Source organism: Lipotes vexillifer, unplaced genomic scaffold (genome assembly GCF_000442215.2).
Source record: "Lipotes vexillifer unplaced genomic scaffold, Lipotes_vexillifer_v1.1 scaffold814, whole genome shotgun sequence".
Taxonomy (NCBI): Eukaryota; Metazoa; Chordata; class Mammalia; order Artiodactyla; family Lipotidae; genus Lipotes; species Lipotes vexillifer.
The window spans coordinates 1,447,844-1,474,039 of record NW_006784081.1 but is presented as its reverse complement, the minus strand read 5'-3'; the positions used below and the strand labels follow the sequence as shown (position 1 = coordinate 1,474,039).

The 26,196-nt window shown below is 38.1% G+C and overlaps 1 protein-coding gene across 1 annotated transcript; it reads left to right on the top strand.

Moving 5' to 3' along the window:
- The first annotated feature begins 7,925 nt into the window (after positions 1–7,925).
- Positions 7,926–21,692, top strand: TRIM58 (tripartite motif containing 58). Its single transcript, XM_007456509.1, has 6 exons — positions 7,926–8,348; positions 11,462–11,557; positions 14,490–14,720; positions 16,611–16,633; positions 16,730–16,830; positions 21,067–21,692. Exons 1-6 carry the CDS (start codon positions 7,926–7,928, stop codon positions 21,654–21,656), a joined length of 1,464 nt encoding a protein of 487 aa, XP_007456571.1. The 3' UTR covers positions 21,657–21,692.
- The last annotated feature ends 4,504 nt before the right edge of the window (positions 21,693–26,196 follow it).

Here is a 26,196-nt window from a genome sequence, read left to right as displayed (position 1 = left end):
AACCTACCCTGCATCCCTGCCTCACCCACCAGCCTACTCCCATCTCATTGGGTCCCTCCATCCTCCCACTTGCTCAGGCCAGAAACCTGGAATTTGATTCTTGTTTCTCTCACACCCAGTATCTGATTTCTTACCCAAATTGCCTGGCTCCACCTGAAAATATATCCAGAAACTGATCACCATTTAACAACAACGTTGCATCCTCCCTGGAAAAAAAAAAAAGTTCCAACTCCTCTCACCTGGATTGTCCAATGGTCTCCTTGCAGCCCCTCCACATCCATCTGCCCTTCTTCAGTAAATACTCAGTAAAGCAGCCAGAGTGAAACTTTTAGAACACAGCATGCCATTCCTCTGCTTAAAGCCCAGTGCAACACCCAGCTTACACAGGGAATATAAATGTACTGTGAAATCTTCCTGATAAGTAAATAAAACAATGTGGCCAATCAGCTTCTTCATATGTCACAAATCCACTGTTCTGCTAATTCATTGTTTTTATTTTAGTCCTCTTATTTTTGCTATGTTCTGTTTTCTCCTCTGGTACTTGGGTAAAATCACTAGGAATCTTATCTTCATTTGACAATGAAAAATTCAGGGAGAGTAAAAATGGTATTTTAACAAAATCTATGCATTTGTTACCAGGAACACATTAAAGGATTTGTCATATAAATATATACTGAACTGTATGGTATGAAATTTCTTAAAGCTTTAGAAAGGGAAATATTGCCAAAGCCTTCACAGTTTACCAGGCCCTACTTATTCTCTCTATGCACTGCCTCTCCAATCTCTTTCTCTGTGTTCCTCCTTGCTCATTCTGCTCCAGACACTCTGTCTTCCATAGTATTGTTCAAATTACACAGGTCTTGCCTCCTTTTCTATTCAACACATCCCAGTTTCCTGGGATATTGTCTCTGCACATTTCTAAATGGTTCATATATCCTGTTCTTCCATTCTGCTCAGATACCACCTTCTCCATGATGCCTTCCCTGACTACCACCATTCTGGGAGCCTATGACATCAATTCAAGATAAATTTTTTGTGTGTATCTTGGTTCAAAGACAGAATATTCCAACAGTTCTGACTTGAAGCCACTGAATGACCAACTAAAGGATACTAGAATATTATTATTTAATAATAAAGATTGATTGATCCTTTAAGCTCAAAGTAATTAAGGTAATTCTAGTATTTGGAAATAATCAGTATTTAAATTATTTCAATAGGTGGTGAGTTCCTCATTACAGAAAGTATTTAAGAAAAGTTCAGTTTCCTTGAGCACTTGAATTGCATTGTGGGAGGGATTCTGATTGATTGTTTTGTTGATTGATTGATTTGTTCAGAAAGAGAGATATGATGGAAGATTTCCTGAGACAGCAATGCTCACAAATTCTCTTAGTAAAGTCACGAAGCCATTTTGGAAAGTGATACTTTTTTGCCTGCCTTTCTCTCATTTTTTGGTATGAATATTACCATGGGACTCAATTTAAAATAAACAATGAATAGATTAAAAAAAAAAATTAAACATGGAGAACAATAAGGACCTTGTTTGGGAGCCCACAGGGAAAGCAAAACAGCGTTGTATCATGAGACTAAGTTTATAAGGCATTTGGCCCAGTTTCCTAGTCATCTAAAATCTCTCTTATAATGCACATTCAAGTGCACAAGGAAACCAAACTCTACTAATCACCATTCTTTGCTTAAATACTTTCAGAAATAAGAAACTCACCTAATGAAATACTGATTATTTACTAATTATTTCCAAGTGGTAGAATTACCTTAATTACATTGAGCTAGAAAAAAATTCTGATTCCTAAAACGCTGTGCTGAGTTTACTTCAGTACTAGAGTAACCAGTGTAACCTCAGATCTAATGCTGTAGCTTTATTATGCAAATTATATACATATGAAATTATGTGAAAATAAATATAATCTAGAATGTTATTGTCCTTATATGCAGGCTTTCCTAGAGTCAACTAAATGGGCTTTGGCGTCTCAAGATTTCTTTTTCGGTTACTTTTTAGCTATTACAGTTTTATATGCTAAATAATTTAGGCAAGATAATTTAATTTGTTTCCAGGTAGACAGAGCATCAGCAAAGGCTAAAATTGCCTTGCCACAACAACCAAAATAACAAAATTTGTGTCATCAACACTAAAACACACACCATTTGGATTTCCTTCTGAGAAACTTCGAGCCTCTCCACATGAACCTCCCCTACCTGTCAGTCTCCCCAGCATGAAGAGCCCTAAATCATGGATCCAGGATCTGCCTTGCTCTCTTGTAACCCAAATGCGGACTGTGCTTTTTTCTTGAGAGCAGGAATTTGCCATCTTTTGCTGGCATTGGATGCTGCGTAAAGCAGACTTCTCCTTTCAATAACTCTGTGTTCTTGAGGACTTGGCTCTGCCGAGAATCCTGTTCCCCAGACATTCTTCTGTAATTTGCCAGTCAAATTAGTAAACAATGGAACCAACCTTCTGAGATTCAACTCTTCCCACTGAGGCTTAGATGTCGGTAACACTCGGGATAGATGCAATTCTTACATTCTTTTGGAAGTGTAATTTTTAAATTTAGCTTAAGATCAGTCCCAATGATATTTAACTAAAATTAAATCAAATTAAAAAGTGTCGTTTTTAAATCTAGCAAGCATGTAATTAGTGTGAGTGGCTACCCTGAGGACTGAATGTATGACAGCTGTTTTTTGTTGAATGGCATTTCTCCAAGCTTTAATTACAGGTGAGACTAAATTTTTAAAACTCATGACTGCAAATTCATTCATTCATTCAATTAAAGCAATCTGTACCCAAGCTCATTCTGAATGTTAATCTGTCGATCTAACACAAAAATGCAATTTGAGAATTAGGAGATGAATTGGAAAAGAAAAAGTTCTTAACCCATCCATAATATAGCAGGATCAAAAAAAAGAAAAATTCGAGTGTATGGAAGTCTGTCTAATTAAGAAGACCAAATTTATTAATATTTCTAGTTAAATGAAATTTGTCTCTTTTAATTTAAAATAAAATATTAAATGATTGAACAAATTAAAAAACAAATTAAAATTGCATTTATTTTGGATAGTTTTTGATGATCCATTTAGTCAGCAAATATGCATTTAGCACCTACTATATGCTTGGGGCTCATCCATGCATTGGGATTCACCAGTGAATCACACAAACACTATAGCCTGATGAGGTAGGCTGACATAATTCCTTATTTATTGATGTTTGATTTAACTGATATAATTTAAAATGTATTCATAATAATATGATTTCAAAATAATATGATTCATGTATATATATTTTTTAGGAAAGTTGGAGAAGAAAGTACAGACAAAAAATATATCTTTTTAAGTGTCTATTGTACTGTCTCCCAGAATTAAACGTCTCATATCTTACCTTCCAAACTTTTTTGTGTGTGTCCCACACATGGGGTAGTATAACTGCATTACTCCTTATAGCCTATAGCTTGGCATATGTGCAGGTAAATTTTTTAGCTTGTATCTTGGCCTGTTTTTGCAGATAATTTTACAGCTAATTTGCATCATAGGTCTTTTCTCGTGCTGTTGAATTTTGGAAAAATAATTAAATACCACTTATGGACTGCATGATAGTCCACTCTTTGGGGTAGGGTTTTTATATCTGATCCCAAATCCAGATCTTGTAATTCCTACATGTTTGCAGAAAGAATATGAGAGTCCTGATAGGGCCTGCCAAGCACACCAGAAGCATCATCGAACACAAGACCTAGAACTAGAGGTAAGGCAGGGCGCATTTCTACAACCCTGCATTTGCTCACATCTCGAATTTCTCACATTTAATATATGGATGTGGTTTACAACACCTCCTTCAGAGAGTGTTATAAATCTCACACAGGACCTTGCATGTATTAATTTATTCCAGAAGCTATAGTGGCTCCTTACTCTATGCAGGCTCAGAGTGAAGGTACTTTGGAGTAAAATTTGAATAAGATAACATTCTTGTCCTTGAACCCATCAAATCACTTAAAAAATTCTTAATGTAAATTCATTTTGAATATAACATTACTGAATAAGTCTACCTTTATTAACATGTACATGTGCTGATTGGAGCTCATATGCATGGGAAACAGGCCAAGGGCCAGCATTTTTCCCGCTGCACTGATCAGTGTCTTAGAGACCTTCAGTTATCACTCACAGTCACGAGGAGCCTTCTCTGCCCCAAACTTTCTCTGAATCCCCTCCATAGAAGTACCCCTTACATAGCCAGTGAAAGCTGAAGCTGTGTCTACAGAGGACATTAGACAACCTTAAGCTCAGTGAATTATCAATATAGACTCAGGGGAAAAAGAACAATAAAAATGCAGGATACAACTGCTGAAATGAAAACCAACAGATAATGGAATACTACTCAGCCATAAAAAAGAATGAAATAATGCCATTTACAGCAACATGGATGGGCCTAGAAATTATCAGGCTAAGTAAGTCAGACAGAGAAAAACAAATACCATATGTATCACTTATACATAGAATCTAAAGTATGATACAAATGAACTTATTTACAAAACAGAGTTAGACTCACAGACATAGATAAACTTATGGTTATCCAAGGGGAAAGATGGAAAAAATTAGGAGTTTGGGGTTGGCAGATACAAACTACTATATATAAAATAGATAAACAATGTCTTACTGTATAGCACAGGGAACTATATTCAATATCCTGTAATAAACCATAATGGAAAATAATATAAAAAAAGAATACATATGTATATACTTATATAGACACACATATGTGTGTCTATATATGTGTAACTGAATGTGTATGTGTAACTGAATCAGAAACTAACACAGCACTGTAAATCAACCATACTTCAATTAAAAAACAATAAAAAAGAGGAAAAACTGAGAAAAAAAAAAAACAACCAATAGAGATCTTTTTAAAAACCACAGGCAGGAAGGAAAGTGCTGTGTCAGTTGCTTTTGAGGTTTGTGCTGGCTGTTTTTTTGTTTGTTTGTTTTCATTACAGAGTGGGCTGAGCTTGGGGCTAGGAGATTATAAATTTCTGAAGCTGAGGCAAAGGTGTGGTCAAGAGATCTGAGAACCTTGCTGAAAAAGACTCAGGCTAGGAAAGAAAATAAGGATGTCCTGGAGAGATGGTTCAGGAGCCCAAAGCCACCATGTCAAAGTAGTTAGGAAAGGTGAGCAGGGAGGAATGGTCAGAGGAGAATCCTGTATTGTCAGAGAAGGCAGAACACACGTGAAGTGGAGTATTAGAGAAGGATGATGGCAAGGGGTGAGGATATTAACTAAAAGATTTAGAACGCTGCACTCTGCAAATGAATCAGAGAAAGGAGTCAGGGTAAGGATCCAGGAGTGGGTGCACCAAAATGTGGTTAAGATGTGTTTTATTCACCCCAGAAGAATGATCATGAGAAAACACAAATGTAATTTGGACCAATCCTATTAAACAAGAAAGTGCTCAGGAAGGCATTTCACATAGCATTTGTAAATACAGTGACATCTACTTATAATCCAGTCCACTACTTACCTGCACAAATGCGCTGTAAGGAAAATTTGTTTTTTTAAGAACAATGGTACAGAGGTCATTCCTAGCCTCCCAATGCTAGAGATAAAGCCAGGCTTAAATTCAGTGACCCTAGAACCAGTCAGGGAAGAAGTGCCATCTGAGGTCAGCTCACCCACTCCATCTCACCCTCCTGAAAACCACTTTGACCCCCACATCCAAGGTCAGTGACCTTCCCTTAGCCTTGTAGGCATTCGGAAATCTGCATTCAAATGAGCTGAGCTATTCATTCCTCTATACATTTGAGCAATATGATGCTTTATTACGTCTCCAAATAACATAGAAACGTGTTCTAGCATCTTCGAGAGTCACAGCAATGTAAGTCAAAATCATATATGTAAAATGTAGAAAAATATGGATCTCACATTTGACATAGTCACTGAAATTTTATCCTCCATTGGCTTCTAGGATAAACGGTACTGGTTCTGTTCATTCACTCCCACACTCATTTATTCAACCAGTATTCATTGGGTGTCTTATGTGTCAGTTACTCTTCAAGTTACTAGGGGTATAATATTGAAGAAAATAGAAAAAAAAAAGTCTCCTGCTTACATTCTAATTATCCATTTATTTTGCTATTTCTTCTCTTTTTCTTTAATTAAATATAAATACTACATGCCAGAACCTGTATCAAATGTGTGACATCTATTATCTTATTCAATCCTCTGAACAGCCCTGTAGGAGTGGCACTAACAATGTCCTCATATTTTAAAGGAAGTTTGGTACAGAAACTTGTCTAAAGCCCCTTATCTAGCAAGTGGCACAGTCTTCAGCCTGACACCAGGGTCTGCTTTTCTATTGTTGAGACTTTTGCCCTTTTCCTTTTTCTAAATTCACATCTTTGATGTTCTGCTCATAACTGTCTCTTCTTGTTCTCAAAGAATCTCTCTGTTTTAATTATCCACCTAACCTTTGGGTAGACAACTTCAAAACCCTTTAGACCCTGCCCTCCACCAAAGCTCCAGGCCAAGCCCTGGGCCTTAGAATAAGGACCCACAAACCACACAGGAGCTGCAAGGACCTGAGTCATCTGTCCCTGCCTCCCAGGGACCTGGGAGGGACCTTATCTACTGCCACTCATCCTCACCTTGAACACATACCAGCCTGCTTGGCTGCCTCATGTCCTGGGGCAAACCTGCTCCCTCCAGCAGCAGTTCATCTTGTGTACCCTGTGCCCTCTGACTGTTCTGCTTGATAGAGTCCCCTTCCTATGCTCAGCCTGTAGTCACCCTTCAGTTATTAACTCAGAGACTCCCAAGGGCCAAACTCCAACCCCACAGGCTAGTTCAAAGCCCTGTTATATTCTTGCAGCACTGGTGAGTGTCCTTTCTCCCAGGTATTAGTTTATACTTTTATGAGTTCTCCTGATGCATCTTAAGGTTCCCTTGAGAGCTGGGTCATTTGTCTTTTGCTTACCCTTGTGTCTGAGACTTGCAGTTTGTGCTGAGGAACACATATTGAAGAATTGAAGGATTTGCTACAGGCATGCCATGCGCATCATTGCTTCAAACTCAACAAAATGAAAATTACATTTTGTGCAGATGACAGACACTTTCCACATTTGTCTACTTTCTGGCTGACCTAATGACCTCACCATATTTATCCCAAGTAGGGATCACATCCTTTCTGTCAAATCATCTCTCTTCTTCTATATCTTTCTCAGCCTTCGCCACCTCACAGGTGCCACATATGCTTGAAATATTTCTTATAACCAGTGCCTTAACCTACAGCTTTGCCACCTCCAAGATGTGCTTTGCAACAATCACAACATGTGTGCAGTCATTATAGGACTCACTGAACTGGGCCAGGTATTTATTTAAATGCTTTGCATTGTTGTTGGGCTATAGACCCATCATTATTATACACACATTTTTTTTGGATCTCCCTATCAACCCACGTACCCAAATTTTTTATCATGGGCTAATTAACAGGAGGTAGAAAAAATAAAGTTTGGAAAAAAAAGAAAACTTTAAGAAATCGTTATGCCATATGAGGATAAGAAGGTCATGGGGTAGTTAGAAAATAATGGAAGGAAGGAGCTAAGCAATTCTCCAAATTTACTGACAGTGAAAACATGAGAATTCGGGTTCCAATAAGGTATACTATGAGGGATTCCGTTAGAAATGATCAGTTTCCTAGGAGGCTAGGGTAACTAGAATGTTAATTTTATCCTTGTGGTTGAGGGTGCCTGAGTTACAACTTTTCCCTGGGAGTAGCTCATTTGGACTCTAGCCAGCGGATAAAACCCATCTTGGGTCTGTTTCTCGTGCTGTGGGGTTCCTCCCTTCTGTGCCAGACCACCAGGGGAGATAGCGCAGGCCGCTGGGGAAGGCGGCTCTGCTATCAGCAGGGCCGGGCAAGGCCCGGCCGGCCATGGCCTCGGGGGGGCCCGGGGAGCGGCTGTGCGAGGAGGCTAGGTGCCCAGTATGCCTGGATTTCCTGCAGAAACCGGTCAGTGTGGACTGCGGCCACAGCTTCTGCCTCAGATGCATCTCCGAGTTCTGCGAGAAGTGCGACAGTGCACAGAGCGGCCTCTATGCCTGTCCGCAGTGCCGGAGTCCCTTCAGGCTGGAGAGCTTCCGCCCCAACAGGCAGCTGGCCAGCCTGGTGGACAGCGTGCGGCAGCTGGGGCTCGGCGCGGGGCCCTCGGGGGCGCGCCTGTGTGTGAGGCACGGCGAGGAGCTGAGCCGCTTCTGTGAGGAGGACCAGGAGGCTCTGTGCTGGGTCTGTGACACCACCCCAGAGCACAGGAGCCACCGCACAACACCGCTGCAGGAGGCCGCCAGGTGCTACCAGGTGAGAGGTGTTACCACGGCACGTGGAGGGCCATGATTCCTGGGTCTGGAAATGCTGATCTGTAACAGAGGAGCCGACTGAGTCAGAGGTGTGAAGAGTGCCTTGCTAGGGACAGAGCCAAATGCTACCACCTGATCTGAATGACCTGTGCCCTCCGCACCAACCACCCTCCTGTCTCACATTCATCTTGAGGTCTCCATGCCTTTGCTCCGTGCACACCCCACCTTTTGGGACCCCTGTTCAGGAGCTCAAGACATACCATTATTTTAGGTTGCCCTCCTCTCCCATGAAATTCTCCCTGGACATTTAATTTCATGCTGGTCTTAATTTTCCTGATGTTGATAATCTGGGTTCCACAGCTAGAGCTCTGGTGTAGAGGGCTGTGTTGTCCAATGGGCTCTTATTTACAGGTGCACGTAGTTATTGGAAACACTTCCGAATAACTATCATTTGTATAATGTCTTGCTTTTGCATAGTGTTTATCTCTATGTTAATTAATATTGTCACCAAAACAACCTTCATTTTTAAAAAAATTTTTATTTTATTTTGGAGTATGGTTGATTTACAATGTTGTGTTAGTTTCAGGTGTACAGCAAAGTGATTCAGTTACATATATACATATATCCCTTCTTTTTCAGATTCTTTTCCGATATAGGTTATTACAGAATATTGAGTAGAGTTCCCTGTGCTATGCAGTAGGTCCTTGTTGATTATCTATTTTATATGTAGTAGTGTGTATATGTTAATCCCAAACTCCTAATTTATCCCTCCCCCGCCCTTTCCCACTTTGGTAACCATAAATTTGTTTTTGAAGTCTGTGAGCCTATTTCTGTTTTGTAAATACGTTCATTTGTATCATTTTTTTTAGATTCCACATATAAGTGATATCATATGATATTTGTCTTTCTCTGTCTGACTTACTTCACTTAGTATGATAACCTCTAGGCCTATCCATGTTGCTGTAAATGGCATTGTTTCATTCTTTTTTATGGCTAATATCCCATTGTATATATGTACCACATCTTCTTTATCCGTTCATCTGTCAATGGACATTTAGGTTGTTTCCATGTCTTGGCTATTGTAAAAGTGCTGCAGTGAACATTGGGGTGCATAAAGCAACCTTCATGTTGGAACATTTGCTAAGAATAGTGTCTGGATGGGCACAGGGCTCTGATCACCTTTAGAGCCTGCCAATGCATGTTACTCTGAAGGAGAAATCCAGTAGCTAAGCACACAGGCCCTTCTCTAGTCAACACATATTTGTGGACTTATGATGTGAGCATCCTCAATGAAAAGGTGACTCATATTGGAGTACCTGGCCCACAAAAGTGGCATCTGTGAAACCCTATGAATAAGATTCTCCCTGCTGGTGCTCATCAAAAGTTTTTGGACATATTCTGAACACATTTAAATTCTCAATATCTGGAACAGCTGCTAGCACAAAGGAGGTTAAAGTCATCTTTAATCTGCCGACCTTTACCTGAAGTACTATCACAATGAAATGAAGTGCAAATATCAACTTTCTAAAATAATAAGAATAATTAATTTAATTAACAAATTATTATTAATAATGTATGATTTATAATATTTTGTATATTTATATTGTGTACTATAATTTATAATAACAAAATAATTAGTAATAATTATAATAATTATTATTTTAATTTTGATTGTTCTAAATCAAGGTTTGTGATTTTTTTTCCCCTCAACTTCCCTCTGGACCTACCAAGAAATATCTTTCTTAGTGTTTCTTCTTGATTTTGGTTGTCTTCTGCAAAATTCGGTTGCTAGCTACTTTCTAGCTAGACTTTTGAAATATATTCCTGCCTTTTTTTCTTTTAATCCATAAGGTACTATATATTGCATGGATAATGTCATATTTCTAAGGAAGTTTTCTCTATTTCAGTAGCTCTTCAACTAAATACCAAATAAATATCTTCTAAACTCCTTAGCCTATCAATCAAGACATTCTAAGGCCCTAAGTTTTCTTACTATAGCTCTTGTCTAAACCAATCATTCAATCCAGCAAAACTAGCCTAATCACTGTTGTCCCCAAACATGCCACAGGTTTTTACCTCCTTGCTTTTGCTTACAATTTCTTTTGTCCATAAGTATTGAAGTATTCTATTCCTTCTAAACACTAAAAAAATTGCTACTTTCTTCATCTTTTTAAATGTCTCCATGGATTCTACTGCTATTTTATGTGCTCTACCTTGGAATATTATCTTTAAAAAAGAACAACCTCGATGTGTAGGACTTGTTCAGTGACTTTGGGAAGAATTTCATTTTTTGTTTGCTAGTTTTTGTTTTGTTTTTTTCTGAGACTTATTGAATGACTTTGAGAAGAGTTTTAAAATGTGTGTATGTGTCTATCTTTGTGTGTGTTCTCTATGAATAAAATACATGTGTTTACCTCTAGCAGGGGTCCTAGGGTTGAAAGAGATTTACTTTTCATTAAATTATTTTTCTACCCCTTGTAAGATTTATGACCTTCTGTATTTCTTTTTCATTTAGTAAATATTAACTTACAAGTTTTCTTCTGCCAAATATAATAAATACACTTCTGATTATAAAGTAATAAATAACTGTAAGCAGTTGAAATATATAGATATAAGGAATAACATCACTTTTCAACCAGGAATTAGTATATGAGATTTTGTTTATTGAATATATTTTCATTGGTCTCTGCCTAGTTTTTATATATTCATCATAAGCATTTTTATTTTTCAAACTTGGTGCAAAGTTGCATGAAGTATGCTTATTTTAATTTCCTTTATACTTGTATTTCTTGTCATTAAATATTCTGCAACGCCTTATTTTAATTCCATCCTGTGAAAGTAAAATTTTCTCACTCCTGTATTTTTAACACTTTGGTTAATTACAGTTTTACTATTTAAAATACAATGAACACACTTTTAGATACATCTTTGATTCCATCTGGCATCAACATTTAAAAACATATTTATGTTTAACAGTTATTAATGAGGTCGAACATTTTTATATGTTTTCTAGGGCCTGTTTTAGCTGACCTTTGTTATTTCCCCCCATACCCAGTCAATATTAAGTACTGAATGAGGGTACTTGTAACGGCTGCAGCATATCTTCCCAAACAGGTAAAGCTCCAGATGGCCCAGGAACATGTGAGGAAAGAGATGGAGGAAGCCTTGACTCAGGAGGCCAGTGTGGGAAGGAAAACTGTCATTTGGAAGGTGAGAGAATATTGGGGTTCAGGAGGCTAGCCTATTTGGATCAATTTGGGTCACTAAATCATTCTTCCCCCAGCACTCCAGCACTTTTGTTCCATCTACATAGATACTCAAGAAAAAAATCTCAGTTTCACCCTGGATCACCTCATCCCCTCAAATTATATTGTACAGTTGTGTTCTTTTTATCTCTGTTAATATGACCCCAATCCAAATTGTAAATAAACTTTACTGATCTTGATCTTACTCACTCACTTGATTTTACTCATCTTAACTCACTGCATCACCTAGAACAGAGTTTTGTACTGTCAGTACTAGTTTAAAAAATATATATTTGTTAGATGAATGGAATAGTAAATATTTCACATCACTTATATATATGAAATACAGGTTAATAGTCATCATCTTACATATAGAAAGACAGTCTGAATTTTCAGTCTTTTTCAGTCATCCATAAATATGTTTTCTCTTTATTATACCTCATCAGCTCTCTATTTATTTATTTATTTATTTATTTATTTATTTATTTATTTATTTATTTATGGCTGTGTTGGGTCTTTGTTGCTGTGCATGGGCACAGCTCTAGTTGTGGCAAGTGGAGGCTACTCTTTGTTGCAGTGTGCGGGCTTCTCATTGCGGTGGCTTCTCTTTGCGGAGCATGGGCTCTAGGCATGCAAGCCTCAGTAGTCGTGGCACACAGGCTCAGTAGTTGTGGCTCGTGGGCTCTAGAGCACAGGCTCAGTAGTTGCGGCGCATGGGCTTAGTTGCTCCATGGCATGTGAGATCTTCCCGGACCAGGGCTCAAACCCATGTCTCCTGCATTGGCAGGTGGATTCTTAACCGCTGCACCACCAGGGAAGCCCCTCATGAGCTCTTTTTTTCTCTTACTTATTTATACATACACACACACAAACATACACAGAGTGATTCTGAACCTGGCACAGTGTTGCCTTCCAAGAGATATTTTGTAATATCTGTAGATGTTTTTGGTTGTCACAACTGGGAGAGGGTGGGTGCTCTACTAGCAACTCATGTGCAGAGGCCAGAAATGCTGCTAGACACCCTAATGCACAGGACAGTCACCTTTCCCCAAAAGAAATCACAGCAAAGAATCACCTAGTCTAATGTCAATAGGGTCAATATTGAGAAGCTGTATATGGAAATTACATAGGTGTTTTTATTTGTATAATATGTATTATAATATATATAGAATCTATTTTATAGAATATTTCTCTTCTCTGTCCTTCTCCAAGGAACCCTTTTATTTTTATAATTCTTTCTTTCTTCTTTTCTCAAAAATTTTGTCTTGTGCTCTGTTTTCTGACAATATTTTCATAAGGATTATTTTTGCTATATTTTTCTTCTGTGATAAGTCTTATCTTTTCCCATAGTTATGTATATTATATGTAAAGTTCATTGATAGTGATGTTTGTTGATAATTTTTATTCTTTTTATGCTAACAATCCAAGACAATTGTTTTTAATCCTGACCTGACCACAGATTTACAAAATCAGAAATTCCATATCTGAGATATGGGTTCCTTCATTTTTTGAACCCTCTGCTGATTATTCTAAAGTAGAAATGATTCTAAGATCCCTGTCCTAGGCCAAATAAACTAGCATGATTTTTACCTTTGAGAATGTATCTATGTGAGCCAAAAGCAACAAGCATGCGCTTAATAAAATAAACTCTAAATTCTGTGAAAGCCCTTAGCCTTTCTGTATCTGTAGATATAATTGTAGTACTCAGAAAGATGATATGAGAGAACAGTGAATTGCAACTAAAACCCTCTGGACCATGTTATCTCTTATGACCCAAATATAATTCCACTGTTTTTCAATGACTGAGTTATTAGCACCACTCCTCAATAGCACAGCCTCCAACATGGAGAATGGGGGAGAAATTCAATGAGTTGTACCTTTCAGATCAGAATATGGAATTCACAGTTGGTTGACTTTAAAGAGGTCAGAATTATATGAATCTAGTTGTTTAGAAAGTGGCAGAAGGAGGTAGAAATGGGAAATTGGAGGAAAGAGTTGAGTCTTATGAAATTTGAGGAAAATCGTTATTAGAATTCTTTTAAAGGCACTAGCTTGTGTTCTTAAATTGAACCAAAATGGTATAATGTTTAATAATGGACCAGAGAATTCAAAATGTGGAGAGACTATGGGAGGGCAATTTGCCTCTTATTCTTAGTTTAAAGCTACTTTTCCACCCACCAGTCTCCAGAGAATAAAATTTAGATATATTAATGCTGTATCGAAATGTGTTCCTTAGGTCTGTTAAAAAATTATAGAGGTGAGATTTGGGTAGAAATCAAGATGAATTCCCTGAACCTTTGCAATAAGTGACCTGAGAATAACATTTCTTTCTTGGCTCTGCAGAAAATGTTAGCCTTATAGTTTTATGATTACCACATTATTGAGGAATATTTTCTAATCTCTATAAACATTTTCTTATTCACATTTACAAATCCAGGTCTCTCTAATCTCTCTTCATAATTCAGTTATTTCCACACAGTTCTCATTCCAGTGACTAATAGTAAATTTTAACTTCTATTGAGCAAATACTCTATGTTATTCACTGTGCTCAACAGTTTGATATTTAATTCTAATTCCCCAGACCCTTCTTTTCCCCCATTTTATATATGGTACTGAAACTTGAATATGAAAGTGCCTTGTCCTCAAGTCCATGGAAATGGAATCCCAAATCCAACAGTATTTCTCAAACTCTAAGTTTGAAAACTCTATCAGGTCACTTCTCATGAGTAGTCTCTAGCTTCTGCATGTTGTTAAAATGCAGTGGGTCCATTCATAGAGTTATGAAGATGAGATCACTCCAGACCTTGCCTTCTCCAGCTTCGTCATCCCATCCGTGAAGGTGGAAGCCAAACGCTCTGTCCCAACTGCTGATCATTCGATGCACTGTGTCACTCCAGGAGAAAGTGGAAACGCAGAGGCAACGCTTCAGGCTGGAGTTTGAAAAGTATCGTGGTTTACTAGCCCTGGAGGAGCAACTGCAGCTTAGAAGACTGGAGGAGGAGGAGCGAGCCACCCTGCAGAGATTGCGGGAGAGCAACAACCGGCTGGGTCAGCAGAGCAGGGCCTTGAAGGATCTGGCAGAGGAGCTGGAGGAGAGGTGCCAGCGCCCAGCCCTGGGTCTGCTGGAGGTGGGGCTGGGTGCCTGGGAGGGGAGGGATGGGCAGACTTGAGAACAAGGGGACAAATAGCAGCTTTCGGAGACAAACAGCTTGAGCATTTATGATCTTTAGGGAAAGGGCACCCTAGAATTTACTTGGAAAGCATCTTAATTCTTAATCCTAGCATCAGAATCTGAAGGGACCCTAGAGAATCATATAAAATAGTTCATACTAAAGATAAAACTTAAATATTTTTAAAACCAAAATCAATTTAATGACTTACATATGACTAAAGAGAAGAAGCACAATCTATAACCTCAGAATCGACCAGTGATGATATTACTGTATTTCAGTGATGGCCAATCCAAAAAAGTCTTGTTAGCCCATTTAAATGTCAATAGCCAAAAGTATGAGTAATATTTTAAATTGTCCACCTTGAAATTTGCATGTTAATTTTTAAGACAAATGCTAATTTTCTAGCCCATATTGCATGACTATTCCAGGTGTGGTAGGGAGAGATTGCCTGGGCTCCATGCAGCTTGCCCGCGCTATATTTGAGATTATAGAGCAAAGAGACAAATAACGGGGAAAAGGAAATATTTCCTTTTAATCCTCTTTGAAGGCATTAAATCCCAAGTGAATTGAGAAAGTCATCGTTGTTCCTGGATGCATGCTATCATGATAGAACTCATTGCAATAAAAATTTTCTGGGAACGCTTCATTGTATCTCATCCCCAGTGCCTCATTTAGGGATTTCTGAACTAAGTAATTCCTATCCTCATACAAGTACTGTGATAAATAGCACTGGTTACAGAGTGGGGGGTCATTGAATGAATGCATTTACAAAACATTTTAATTTAATTTGTCCCATTTTGTCTTCAATATATCTATATATCAGTAAAACTTGTGTTGTTGTTATTAGTATTGTTATTATTATTTTTATTAGTATTGCTATGCCCACTTCCTAGTGAGCAAACTGTCAGAAAGGAATAAATTTTCTAAATTTCATACAGTAAATAAACACAAGAACTCTGGCATTTTCAATAATATTCATTGTCTCATCTTACCATATCTCAAAACACAATGTATATATAGTTATCATTTATTAGCACTGAAGAAATGTTAAAATGTCTTATAAACCTTAGGGAGAATATATTCTCAAATAATTTAGTTTCATTTTTATACCCTCTTTTCCCTTTCTTTCTCAGTACCAGTAAGCTATATTTCACCTGCAATGGCCAAAAACAAGGCCTGTCATTCTGATGAAAAGTAAAGCTAATCATTTCCCTGTTTTTATGCCCTGTCAAAATTAATCTGACAGGTGGCTATTTTTTAGAGGGAGAGGGGAAATGCAATGCAGGTGATTTATTTAATAATCTACTTTGATATAAAATGTTGCTAGATATTAATGACTTCTATTTTTATCCACTTAGGTAATTTAGACATGGTATGTTGGTTCAAAGAATGAGGAATTTAGGGTTTTCTTAAAAGGACATTGAGAGGAACATTTTATGTCTAACCTTTCACTGTTACTCAAATAAATTCTGAAGATACTTAGAATCTGTTTTTACCCTAATTGCATTCACAGAATGTAACTCTTTACTAAAATATCCAAATGTCAGAATTATCAATTCAGAAAATAGTTAAACCAATAGATATTATAAGAATTAACCTAAACTTTGTGTGGTCTGATTTTATTTTAATAGAGGCAAACTGATTATATTATTTTAAGTTCATGAGAAAACTCAACAACAGCCTGTTTTTAGCTTTTATTAAGAGAGGGTCATGTTTCTTATAGTTTTACCATAATAGTTAATGATTTCCAATAATTCCTAAAGAGATGTTCATGGTGTGTCCCCAGTCTGTCAAAAGCAGTTCAGAGGTCTAACTCACACCTACTTGTTTCTCTTTCACTTTCAGGGTGTGGGAGGAGCCTTGAGCCGGTATGTTTACTTTCTGAATCAAAGAATGGGTTGGGAGAGGCTGGGGAGGTTGGTGGATAACCCTACTGAGAACTGTGGGTTCTGCGCTCTTCTCAGAAGTAAGAGTGTCACACGGCTGGATCTGGAGACCATCCCCATGGAGCTGAAGACAATGTGTCGCATCCCTGGGATGAGGGAAATGTTGAGAAAGTTCCAAGGTAGGCTGCATTTTAGAGCTCGAGGAACTATGACTCTTATTGCAATTTGTTACTGTGCCAGTCAGGCTATAGTAGCAAACAGAACCCAAAGTTTAGTGGCTAAAATCAGAAAGGTTTTATTTCGAAATCATGTTTTAGGTTGATTACTAGATTGTGGAGGCTTTAATTTCACATAATCTCACTCTGGGGACCCGTGCAGACAGAGCCCCACCTCCTTCCTGTTGCTGAAAGGGAAAAATTATGATGAATCATGCACTACTCCGAAGTGGCACACATGGCTTTCCTGAAGATTTTATTGATAGAAGTGAGTCACACGTTTATGCCCAGCTATAAGGGAGGAAGGGAGAGAGCACCGTGCTCAGAATAAAAAAAAAAAAAAAAAAAGAATGTTGGGATACTTCTGAATAGTCTGAAAGAATATCAGAGTCACTGACACACATATAAGCTACATTTGGTTAGAATGGTGGGCTTGAAAGTGATATTAGCTGTGATATAAGTAACATTAGTTCTAATCAATCTCCATTTCCTTGTTTATAAAATGCTAAAAAATTGTATTGTTTGGAGGACAAAATGAAACATATTTGAAAACAAAAAATCATCAATATATGAAAGCATTGCAGTGTATCAAATAATATAAGGTTTGGATTATTTTATTATCTGGAAGTTTGATGAATTTCTTAAATTAGATAGTTAATAAAGCCAAAAATATTCAGTCAATTATATTTAAGTACTCTCTGTAGGCTCTGTGGTGTTATAATTAGTTTGTTTGGTCCTATTATGTTTTTTTTGTTTTTTTGTTTTTTTGTTTTTTGTTTTTTTCAGTACGCAGGCCTCTCACTGTTGTGGCCTCTCCCGTTTCGGAGCACAGGCTCCGGACGCGCAGGATCAGCGGCCATGGCTCACAGGCCCAGCCGCTCCACAACATGTGGGATCTTCCCGGACCAGGGCGTGAACCCGTGTCCCCTGCATCGGCAGGCGGACTCTCAACCACTGTGCCACCAGGGAAGCCCTATGTTGTTTTTTAAAACAGTAACGGTTCAATACTTTTCATTTCTTTTTTATATTCAATTTATACCAAGTAATGAAAACAGACAGTGGCTCAATAGTGGCTTTATTACTTACAGGGAAACCACTTTGTCCCATGATGAAAAAACCCATCTTATCAGTCCTGTTCAATGATTTAATCAATGTTCTGATGGACAAAGTAATATGTACTAACTGCATGAAATGTTGCAAGTTACTACACTCTCATAATCAGTGTCTCCATGTTCCCAATTATTTTTACTGAATTAACTAATCAGTTCCACAAATGTGTATTTTATGACAGCTACTCTTCTAAACATTAGAATATAAAATTGAACAATAACATCAACTTACAAATCTACAGCTTCATGTTGCATATATTTGCTTAAATTATGCAAATTACACAGAATGTTAGAAGATGATACAGAATATTGAAAAAGAGAATAAAGGGTGGCCAGAAGTTCTGGGGTTAGGGCATCTAATTTGGAATTTGATCATCAAGGAAGACGTCACTCAGTAGGGGATAGCTCAGCAAATATCTGATCTGGAGGAAAGCATTCCAGGCATCAGAAATGAGTGCCAAGGCCTGAGATGGAAATATGGAAGATGCATTCCAGGAGCTATGAGGAGTTCTGTGCGGCTGTGGTGGAGTGAGTGAGGGGAGAGCTGGGGAGGCCAAGAAAAGTCCAAATAGCACAGGACCCAACAGGCAGGCCACTGTGAGCAATGCTTTACCTCCAAGTAAAATAGAACGTCAGTTAAAAGCTGTAAATGGAGGAATAGGATGATTGGATTAATGTTTTATGGCGATCACTCTGTGTGCTTTATTGAGAATAAATTACAGAGGGGAAAGTCTTGATGTGGGAAAGCCAGTTAGGATCCTTTGTAATAATCCAATCAGAGACGATTGTCCATTGGACAAGGGTAGTAGTACTGGAGGTGCAGAGAAATGGACAGAATCTTGGTGTTTTGAAGGCAAAGCTGGCAAGATCTGCTGTTGGATTAGATATGAGGTGTCAGAGGAGAAAAGTCGTGAATGATTCCAAGGTTTAAGTCTCCAGAATTGGGTAATGAAATTGCTGTTTACATTGACAGGTAAAGCTGCAGGTGAGGCAGAAAAGGGGAAATGGGTTTTAGACACATCAATGCTGTGATGAATGTTACATATCCAAATGTTGATGTCAGGTACACAAATGAATTTACAAATATGGAGTTCCAGGAGAAAAGTCTAGGCTAGATACATATATTTGGAATTAGTAAGCATATGAATGGAATTTAATGAATGCAATGTGCCTGCCAGCCCCAGAACACATCAGAAGTGATCTGAGAAAGAGGCAAGAGGTCCCAATCCTGAGACCATTGGCTTCTCGAATAGCAGTGATGGAGGAAAAGAGGAGAAAACAGCAAAGGAGACCAAGAAGGAGAGGCCAGTGGAGAGGGAGGGAAAGCATGATGACTGGTGTCTTTGGGAAAGAGAAGTGAAGTTTCCCAGGACAAAAGGATTCTCAACAGTGTTGAGTGCTACAGAAAAGTCATTTAAGGTGAACTTTAAGGACTGATCATTTATCAATGCATGGGGCACTGGGACGAAGGAGTAGTTTGCTTAAGATATTATTCTATCTTGGTGAGCAACTGAGTTTAAGAAAGAAGAAGTAGGGAGAGCAACTGGAGATAGATGTATTAACAACTATTTCACAGATTTATTTTCTTATAAATGGAGCAAATAAGTGTGCTGGAGTGGGAATGATGCATGATGACACGACATCTGTTAAATAGGCCTAACACAATTCCACGGAGACCCACTTTTCAATTCCCATTATTTATGATAGGAAAATCATATAATTTGGGAAAATCACATAATCTCTTGGACTCTGAGTCTCCTCATCTACAATACGAGGATGATAGTGGCATCCTTGAGGGTGGGGTTCCATGGGATAGCATAGATGACGTACTACTTATGTGACCCATTCAGATTTGAGTATCAATAAAAGATAGCTAGAAGTGGCTTAGAGACAAATAAGAATAACAGTCAGCATATTAGTATTTGTTATTAGTATATTAAAAATTAAAATATGACTAATGAAATTTACTATTTTTGAATGTTTACCAAAAAAAAAGACACTGAATATTTTACATCCTCCCTTCTTCACTGAGGTCATTTCATTTGTAGATGTATTTATTAATTATATGTACAAATAAAATTTCATATCAATCTCATTGGGACTTCACAGTATCAGTAGTAGTTTTCTATTGCTGCATAGCAAATTACCACAAACTTAGCTACCCAAAACCACATCCATTTATTGGCTCACAGTTCTTCAGACCAGATAACCACATGGGATCAGCTGGCATCTCTGCTTAAGATTTCATAAGATCAAAAATCAAGGTGTTGACCAGGCTGGGCTTCTCTAAAGGATCCAGGGAAGAGTCCACTTGCAAGCTTATTCAGTTTGTTGATGTAAAGCAGTTCCTTGCAGTTGTGGGACTGAGATTTCTATCTCCTTGCTGGTTATCAGTTGGAGGTCACTCACCCTTCTCCTCAGCTGTGGCCCACTCCATCTTCAAAGGCAGCAATGACACATCAAATCCAAATCTCTCTGATTTTCACTTCTGGTGGCAGCCTGATAGCCAAAGAAACCTCTCTGATTTTAAAAGGTGATTTTATTAGACCCACTCAGATAATCGCCCTCTTGTCACATAATATAACAGAATCATGAGAGTACCACCAGGGTCTGAAGTTCATGAGGCTCATCTTAGAATTCTTCCTACCATAGTAACATAGCTTTGAAAGTGGTGGATTTTATACCAATGAATTTTTCCTGTAGGCTTTGAGGAGAAGACAAATCCCAAGGGAGCTGTAAATTTTATTTTAAATGCAGATCTTCCAAAGAGCACCAAAGATCTTCCAAAGTGCTCTGGATAGAGATAAAAGGAATCTAAATGGTTATGCACATGGTTTGTCTTATCATCAATGGTTATGTTTGAACTGGGGCAGTAATGAGTCCTGGATTATGCAGACATAGCAGTGGAATACACTCAAAAGCAATGAAGCATATACTCATCGACCTGCAAGGTGAAATACATATTTTGTTATCTCCAGGAGTTATTAGAGGGAGAGTGAGGAATGGCGTGACAGTTCTCAATATCATGGCTTCCTAAGTTCTCACCAGTCTTTTCTGTTCTTTTACATGTTCCACAAAATTCTTTCTGCAGTTGACATGAAACTGGATCCCGCCACAGCACATCCTAGCCTCCTCTTGACTGCTGACCTGCGCAGTGTGCAGGATGGAGAACTATGGAGGGATGTCCCCAACAACCCTGAGCGATTTGACACATGGCCTTGTATCCTGGGTTTGCAGAACTTCTCATCAGGGAGGCATTACTGGGAAGTCATGGTGGGAGAAAGAGCAGAATGGGGGTTAGGTGTCTGTCAAGACACAGTGTTAAGAAAGGGGGAAACCACACCATCTCCTGAGAACGGAGTCTGGGCCATGTGGCTACTGAAAGGGAGTGAGTACATGGTCCTTGCCTCTCCATCACTTCCTCTCCCCCACCTGGAACGGCCTCGCTGCATTGGGATTTTCTTGGACTATGAAGCAGGTGAAATCTCCTTTTACAACATCACAGATGGGTCTTATATTTACACGTTCAATCACCTTTTCTCTGGTTTTCTTCGACCTTATTTTTTCATTTGTGACACGACTCCTCTTATCTTACCACCTACGACAGAAGTGGAGTTAGAAAATTGGGCATCCAGGGGTCATTTTCACCCTGCTTCTAACATTAGAGACGATCCTTCCTAAAATTCTGTTGTTAAGATACACCCCAAGCCTAGCAAAGTTTCCTGGAGTAGAATGGAGGGTATACATATTTGAAGGCTCAACAGATGTCCCCATTTAGGTCAGCACTTCATTCCTTGTCACTATGGACATTTTCCCATAGGGGCAAAAGAGAAAATATAAAATATTTGTGTTTGGACAAGGATTGTATAGAATAGTAATTTTAGAAATGGAGCAGTCTTACCACTCTTTTCCCAAATGGCTCCACATACTTTCTTGATGTGTTTTCTTCAAATGAATGGACCTCATATTAAACAAAGATATCTATACATTTATTTTAATGTCTCATTCCTTTTAATATCTCTTCATTCCAATCTTCCATATATTAAGAATTAGAAATGGCAATTCTTAAATTGGTTCAGAACAGTCCAATATTGTTCTAGCATCAGCTCCGTAATTCTTTTTCCTCCTCCTTATTTTCCTTCTCTTATTCTCTCCTCTTTCTCTGTCTCTCTGCCTCTGCATCTTTCTGTCTCTGTCTCTCTCACTTTTGCTCTTTATTGCTTCTTTCTTCTTTTCTTGCTTTATACCTCTTATTGTTTAACCTTCCATTTCCTTCTAGATTAATATATTCAGAACCATCCCTTTATATATTCATGATTCCTATGACTATTCAATTACCCTTTAAATCCTCTTCACTCAGGGGTCAGTTTTTGAGAATGATGAAATTCATTCCTCTGACTCTAATATCACTGAGTCTCATGCCTTATCCCTTACAACTGTTTCCTTTATCTTTGGATACATTTTTTTTTAATTGAAGCATAGTTTATTTACAGTATTGTGTTAGTTTCAGGTGTACAGCATCGATACATTTTTTAGAGTAGAAATCTCTCAGAATTCTGATTCAACTAGTTCTTTGACCTAGTCATTACCTAGTTGTAAGGCTTCAAACAAGCAACCTCTCTCTCTCAGTCTCAGCTACTTAGTATGATTCCCGTACATGGAACAATGATATTGACCTCCCAATGTTTTGGGAAATAAGTAAGGTTGTGATTTATATGATTGGTTTAAATTCAACTTTACTACTTAAATACAATGTAAAAATGACCAGAATGATGAAATGATAATAGTATTTGACTTATTTTAAAAGTATATTCTGTACATTTCCAACAAAATTCTTAAAAATTAATGAAAGCTAACTCTGCTACCGTCTTTCTCTATATCTATGTCTAATAAATAATTGCTAACCAAGTGCTAAAATGCTTAAATGCTAAATAATGATTAATTAATAGAAAATTTAGATAACCTTATCCTGATAATAATCCACCAAGACTTTAATCCTCTACTTTAACTCTACCTTGACTTTTAAGGAGCTTTTCTCATCTAGAGAGATTTCTTTGACTAAAATCTTTCACACACTTTGCAATAACGTTACTAATATAGCTTTCTTTCTATATTTGTTAATATATTTCTTTTCAGACTTTTTACATTTGGAGGAACATTATGGAGTATAATAATTTTAGAAATAGCAAAATTTTATCAAACTGTATTTCCAGATGGCTCTACATATTTTATTGAAGGGGCCTTGTATTACACAAAGATTTCTGTATATTCATATTTGATACATGTATGTTTGATCATGAACAAACAATTCCCCTCTTTGTCTCTTTTGGAAACAGAGGTAATAATAATGTACCCTTACATCCCTCTTGTTGATATTTTATATACCACGAATTCCCTAGGCCTTTTCATGAACTAAGTAGACTGGCTCATGCAGTGGGTCTCAGTTCATGCTTCCCCATGATCAGGGCTTAAATGAGGCATGGCAACTTATTGTAACACTTGAGTGTCCATGTCACTATAGGGCCAGCAATTATGAGAGGAGTCATGACAGAGAACATACACTTAGAGCAGTAGAACCCCTTCCCCATAGGGATCAAGAGGGACAGGGTCACTGGTCTAAGATCATGTCACCCCTAGGGGCTCCACCCATTCACCAGGACAAGGAAGCCTCATGGCCTCAGGCCTGCTACCCTCTTCAAGGGGCGAAAAGGGAATCCCAAGAATGCCTCCTCCCTACCAAGAAAGCTAACGTCCTAGTCTCCACTGTCACCCTTTAATCCTATTATCCCAATGTGCATCTTATCATGATGTATGTTAGTTACTAAACCAACTTAAATCTTTCTTCATCCCTTGCATTCCAAGTTTCACAAAGCTTTGTGCATCTCCTATTATAATCCCTACTCCTTCCCTTCCCAATTCCATACACACACACACACACACACACACACACCACACACATACACACACTCACTCACACACACACACACACTCACTCATACACAATACACAGAGTCTTTTCCAGTGGATAAAGACTCCATTTTTTCAGTTACTCAGGCCAACAATCTGGCTAACTCCTTTCTTGATTTTACTTTCTCATATCTAGTCCATCACTAAGCCCTGTTGGCTCTACCTTCAGCATATATCTAGAGTTCAGCCAGAGCTAACCTAACCACTCTGCTGCTAAAACCATCGTCTTAACATCCATCCTCTCCCTCTGGGTTATTACATTAGTTTCCTAAGAATAATCCTGGCTTTACCTCGGCCACTTCTGTGTCCTTTCTCAATGTGGCAGCCAGACTGATCCTTTTAGCACCCAAGATCGTAGTACCATTGCAGCTACCTTCCATCCAACTTACAGTTATAGCCAAAATCTTTACAACAAACCCTCAGACACTAGAAGATCTGAGCACAAGTTCCTGCTCTGATTCTGACTCCCTCCCCTTACTTCCCCTTTTATTCTTCTCCATCTATTCTGGCCTCCTGGCTGGGTTTACACCACCAGGCACTTCCTACTATTGGGCCTTTCTGCCAGCTGTGCCTTCTACCTGCAATTTCCTTTTCCCAGATGCCTCTTTAATTCATTCCCTTTCTTTCTTTAAGCCTGCTCAAATCCAGCTTCTCAGAACTATACAACCTGACCTACCCCAGAACCCACCCAGAGCTTACCCTCCCACTCCCCTTCACTGGGCTCAGTGGAGCCTCTTTTCTTCAATATAGTACTTATCAGCTTCTAATATATTTTATTGTTATCCTATTTATTGGGTTTATTTTTATTTATTTACTTATTTATTTTTGCTTTTGCCTTTTCTGGATAGAATGTAAGCATCCTGAGGGGAGGGGTCATTGTCTATTGATAATGATATATCTGACATATCTTAAACACCTCAAGTACTGGTTTGTATGTGGTTATCACTCAATGCATACTTGTTGAATAAATAAATGATTAACTTTTGGTGGACAGAATTAAATTCTGGGTCTGAAAATATTTTGTGAAATGTTATATAGTGGTATTATTATTAATTTATAACTAGACTACCACTGACATAAAGCTTAATGTCAAGTTCTAAATGAGTAAAATCAATGCTTAAGTGTAGAGGAAATTTGAATAGAGGAAATTTGAATAGAGGTAATGATTCTCATGACATGATGAATTGCTGTGCCCAGGCATGGTTCCACTGAGCCTCCTGTAGCTTTGATTCCCTATGACAATACGACACCTTTGACTCATGCATTGCCCTGTATGCACTCCATATGCAAATTCTCATACTCACTAAGAATGCGGGGAACGTTATATAAAATTATATGGAATAAAAGTTTTATAGAAATTGACTCTTTCATGCTTTATGAACCCCTCTTCATCTTAACTGCAAGGTAGAGCTACGTCTTCTCCCTACAGGATGTCTTTAGTCTGCTCTCCCCAGCATTGCTCCCCTTCTTCCAGGCATCCCTCTGTTACAGCTGGACTTTTTTCTAGCACAAATCATTATAAAGAATGACTAAAATCATAAAGAATGATTAAAAAGTCGTTCTCAAACATTAGTTTTTCCGAAGCTGTAACTCTCCAGAGCTATGTTTATAGTTTACCAAAAGACTGGCTGATTTATTCAAATAACTAATTTAATCATTTTCCCCACCACCCAATCATGTGACTGATTTGTCAAGTGAATTAACTAACTAAACTAGCTATCCTAGCATGATGGAAAGGCCCTGAAGGAAGGGGACTAGGAGGAGGGTGATATGTGCGGCTGGCTGGGAACAGGAAGTAAAATAGCTTCATCAGCAGGCAGAAGGAACTGAGCTAATTTACAGTGGTGATTTGACACTTATTGTCCCAAAGGGCAGAGAAATTGGGAACACTGGGATTTATTAAATCTCTCTACTCTCCGAGAATCGACACCTCCATGCATGTTTTCTGTGTGCTTCTGGGGTCTTCTGTGGATTTACTCTTTTATCATAACAGGGAAGGATGGAGGCGGTTGGCATATAAACACATATATGTATATATGTCTGTATAAAAAACATATTCCACAAATCTACAAGTTCTAAACATTTACCTATATGGTAAATTTTTACTCCTTTACTCCTTGACTCTGTAACTGTGTGTATTCCAACGAACCCAATAATTATTTTGATAAATCTCTTAGCCAATTGATTCAAGCTAGGCTGTTTTTCTCTGATATTGCATGGCTGATTGCAGGGACTCAATTTGTATTCATTTATC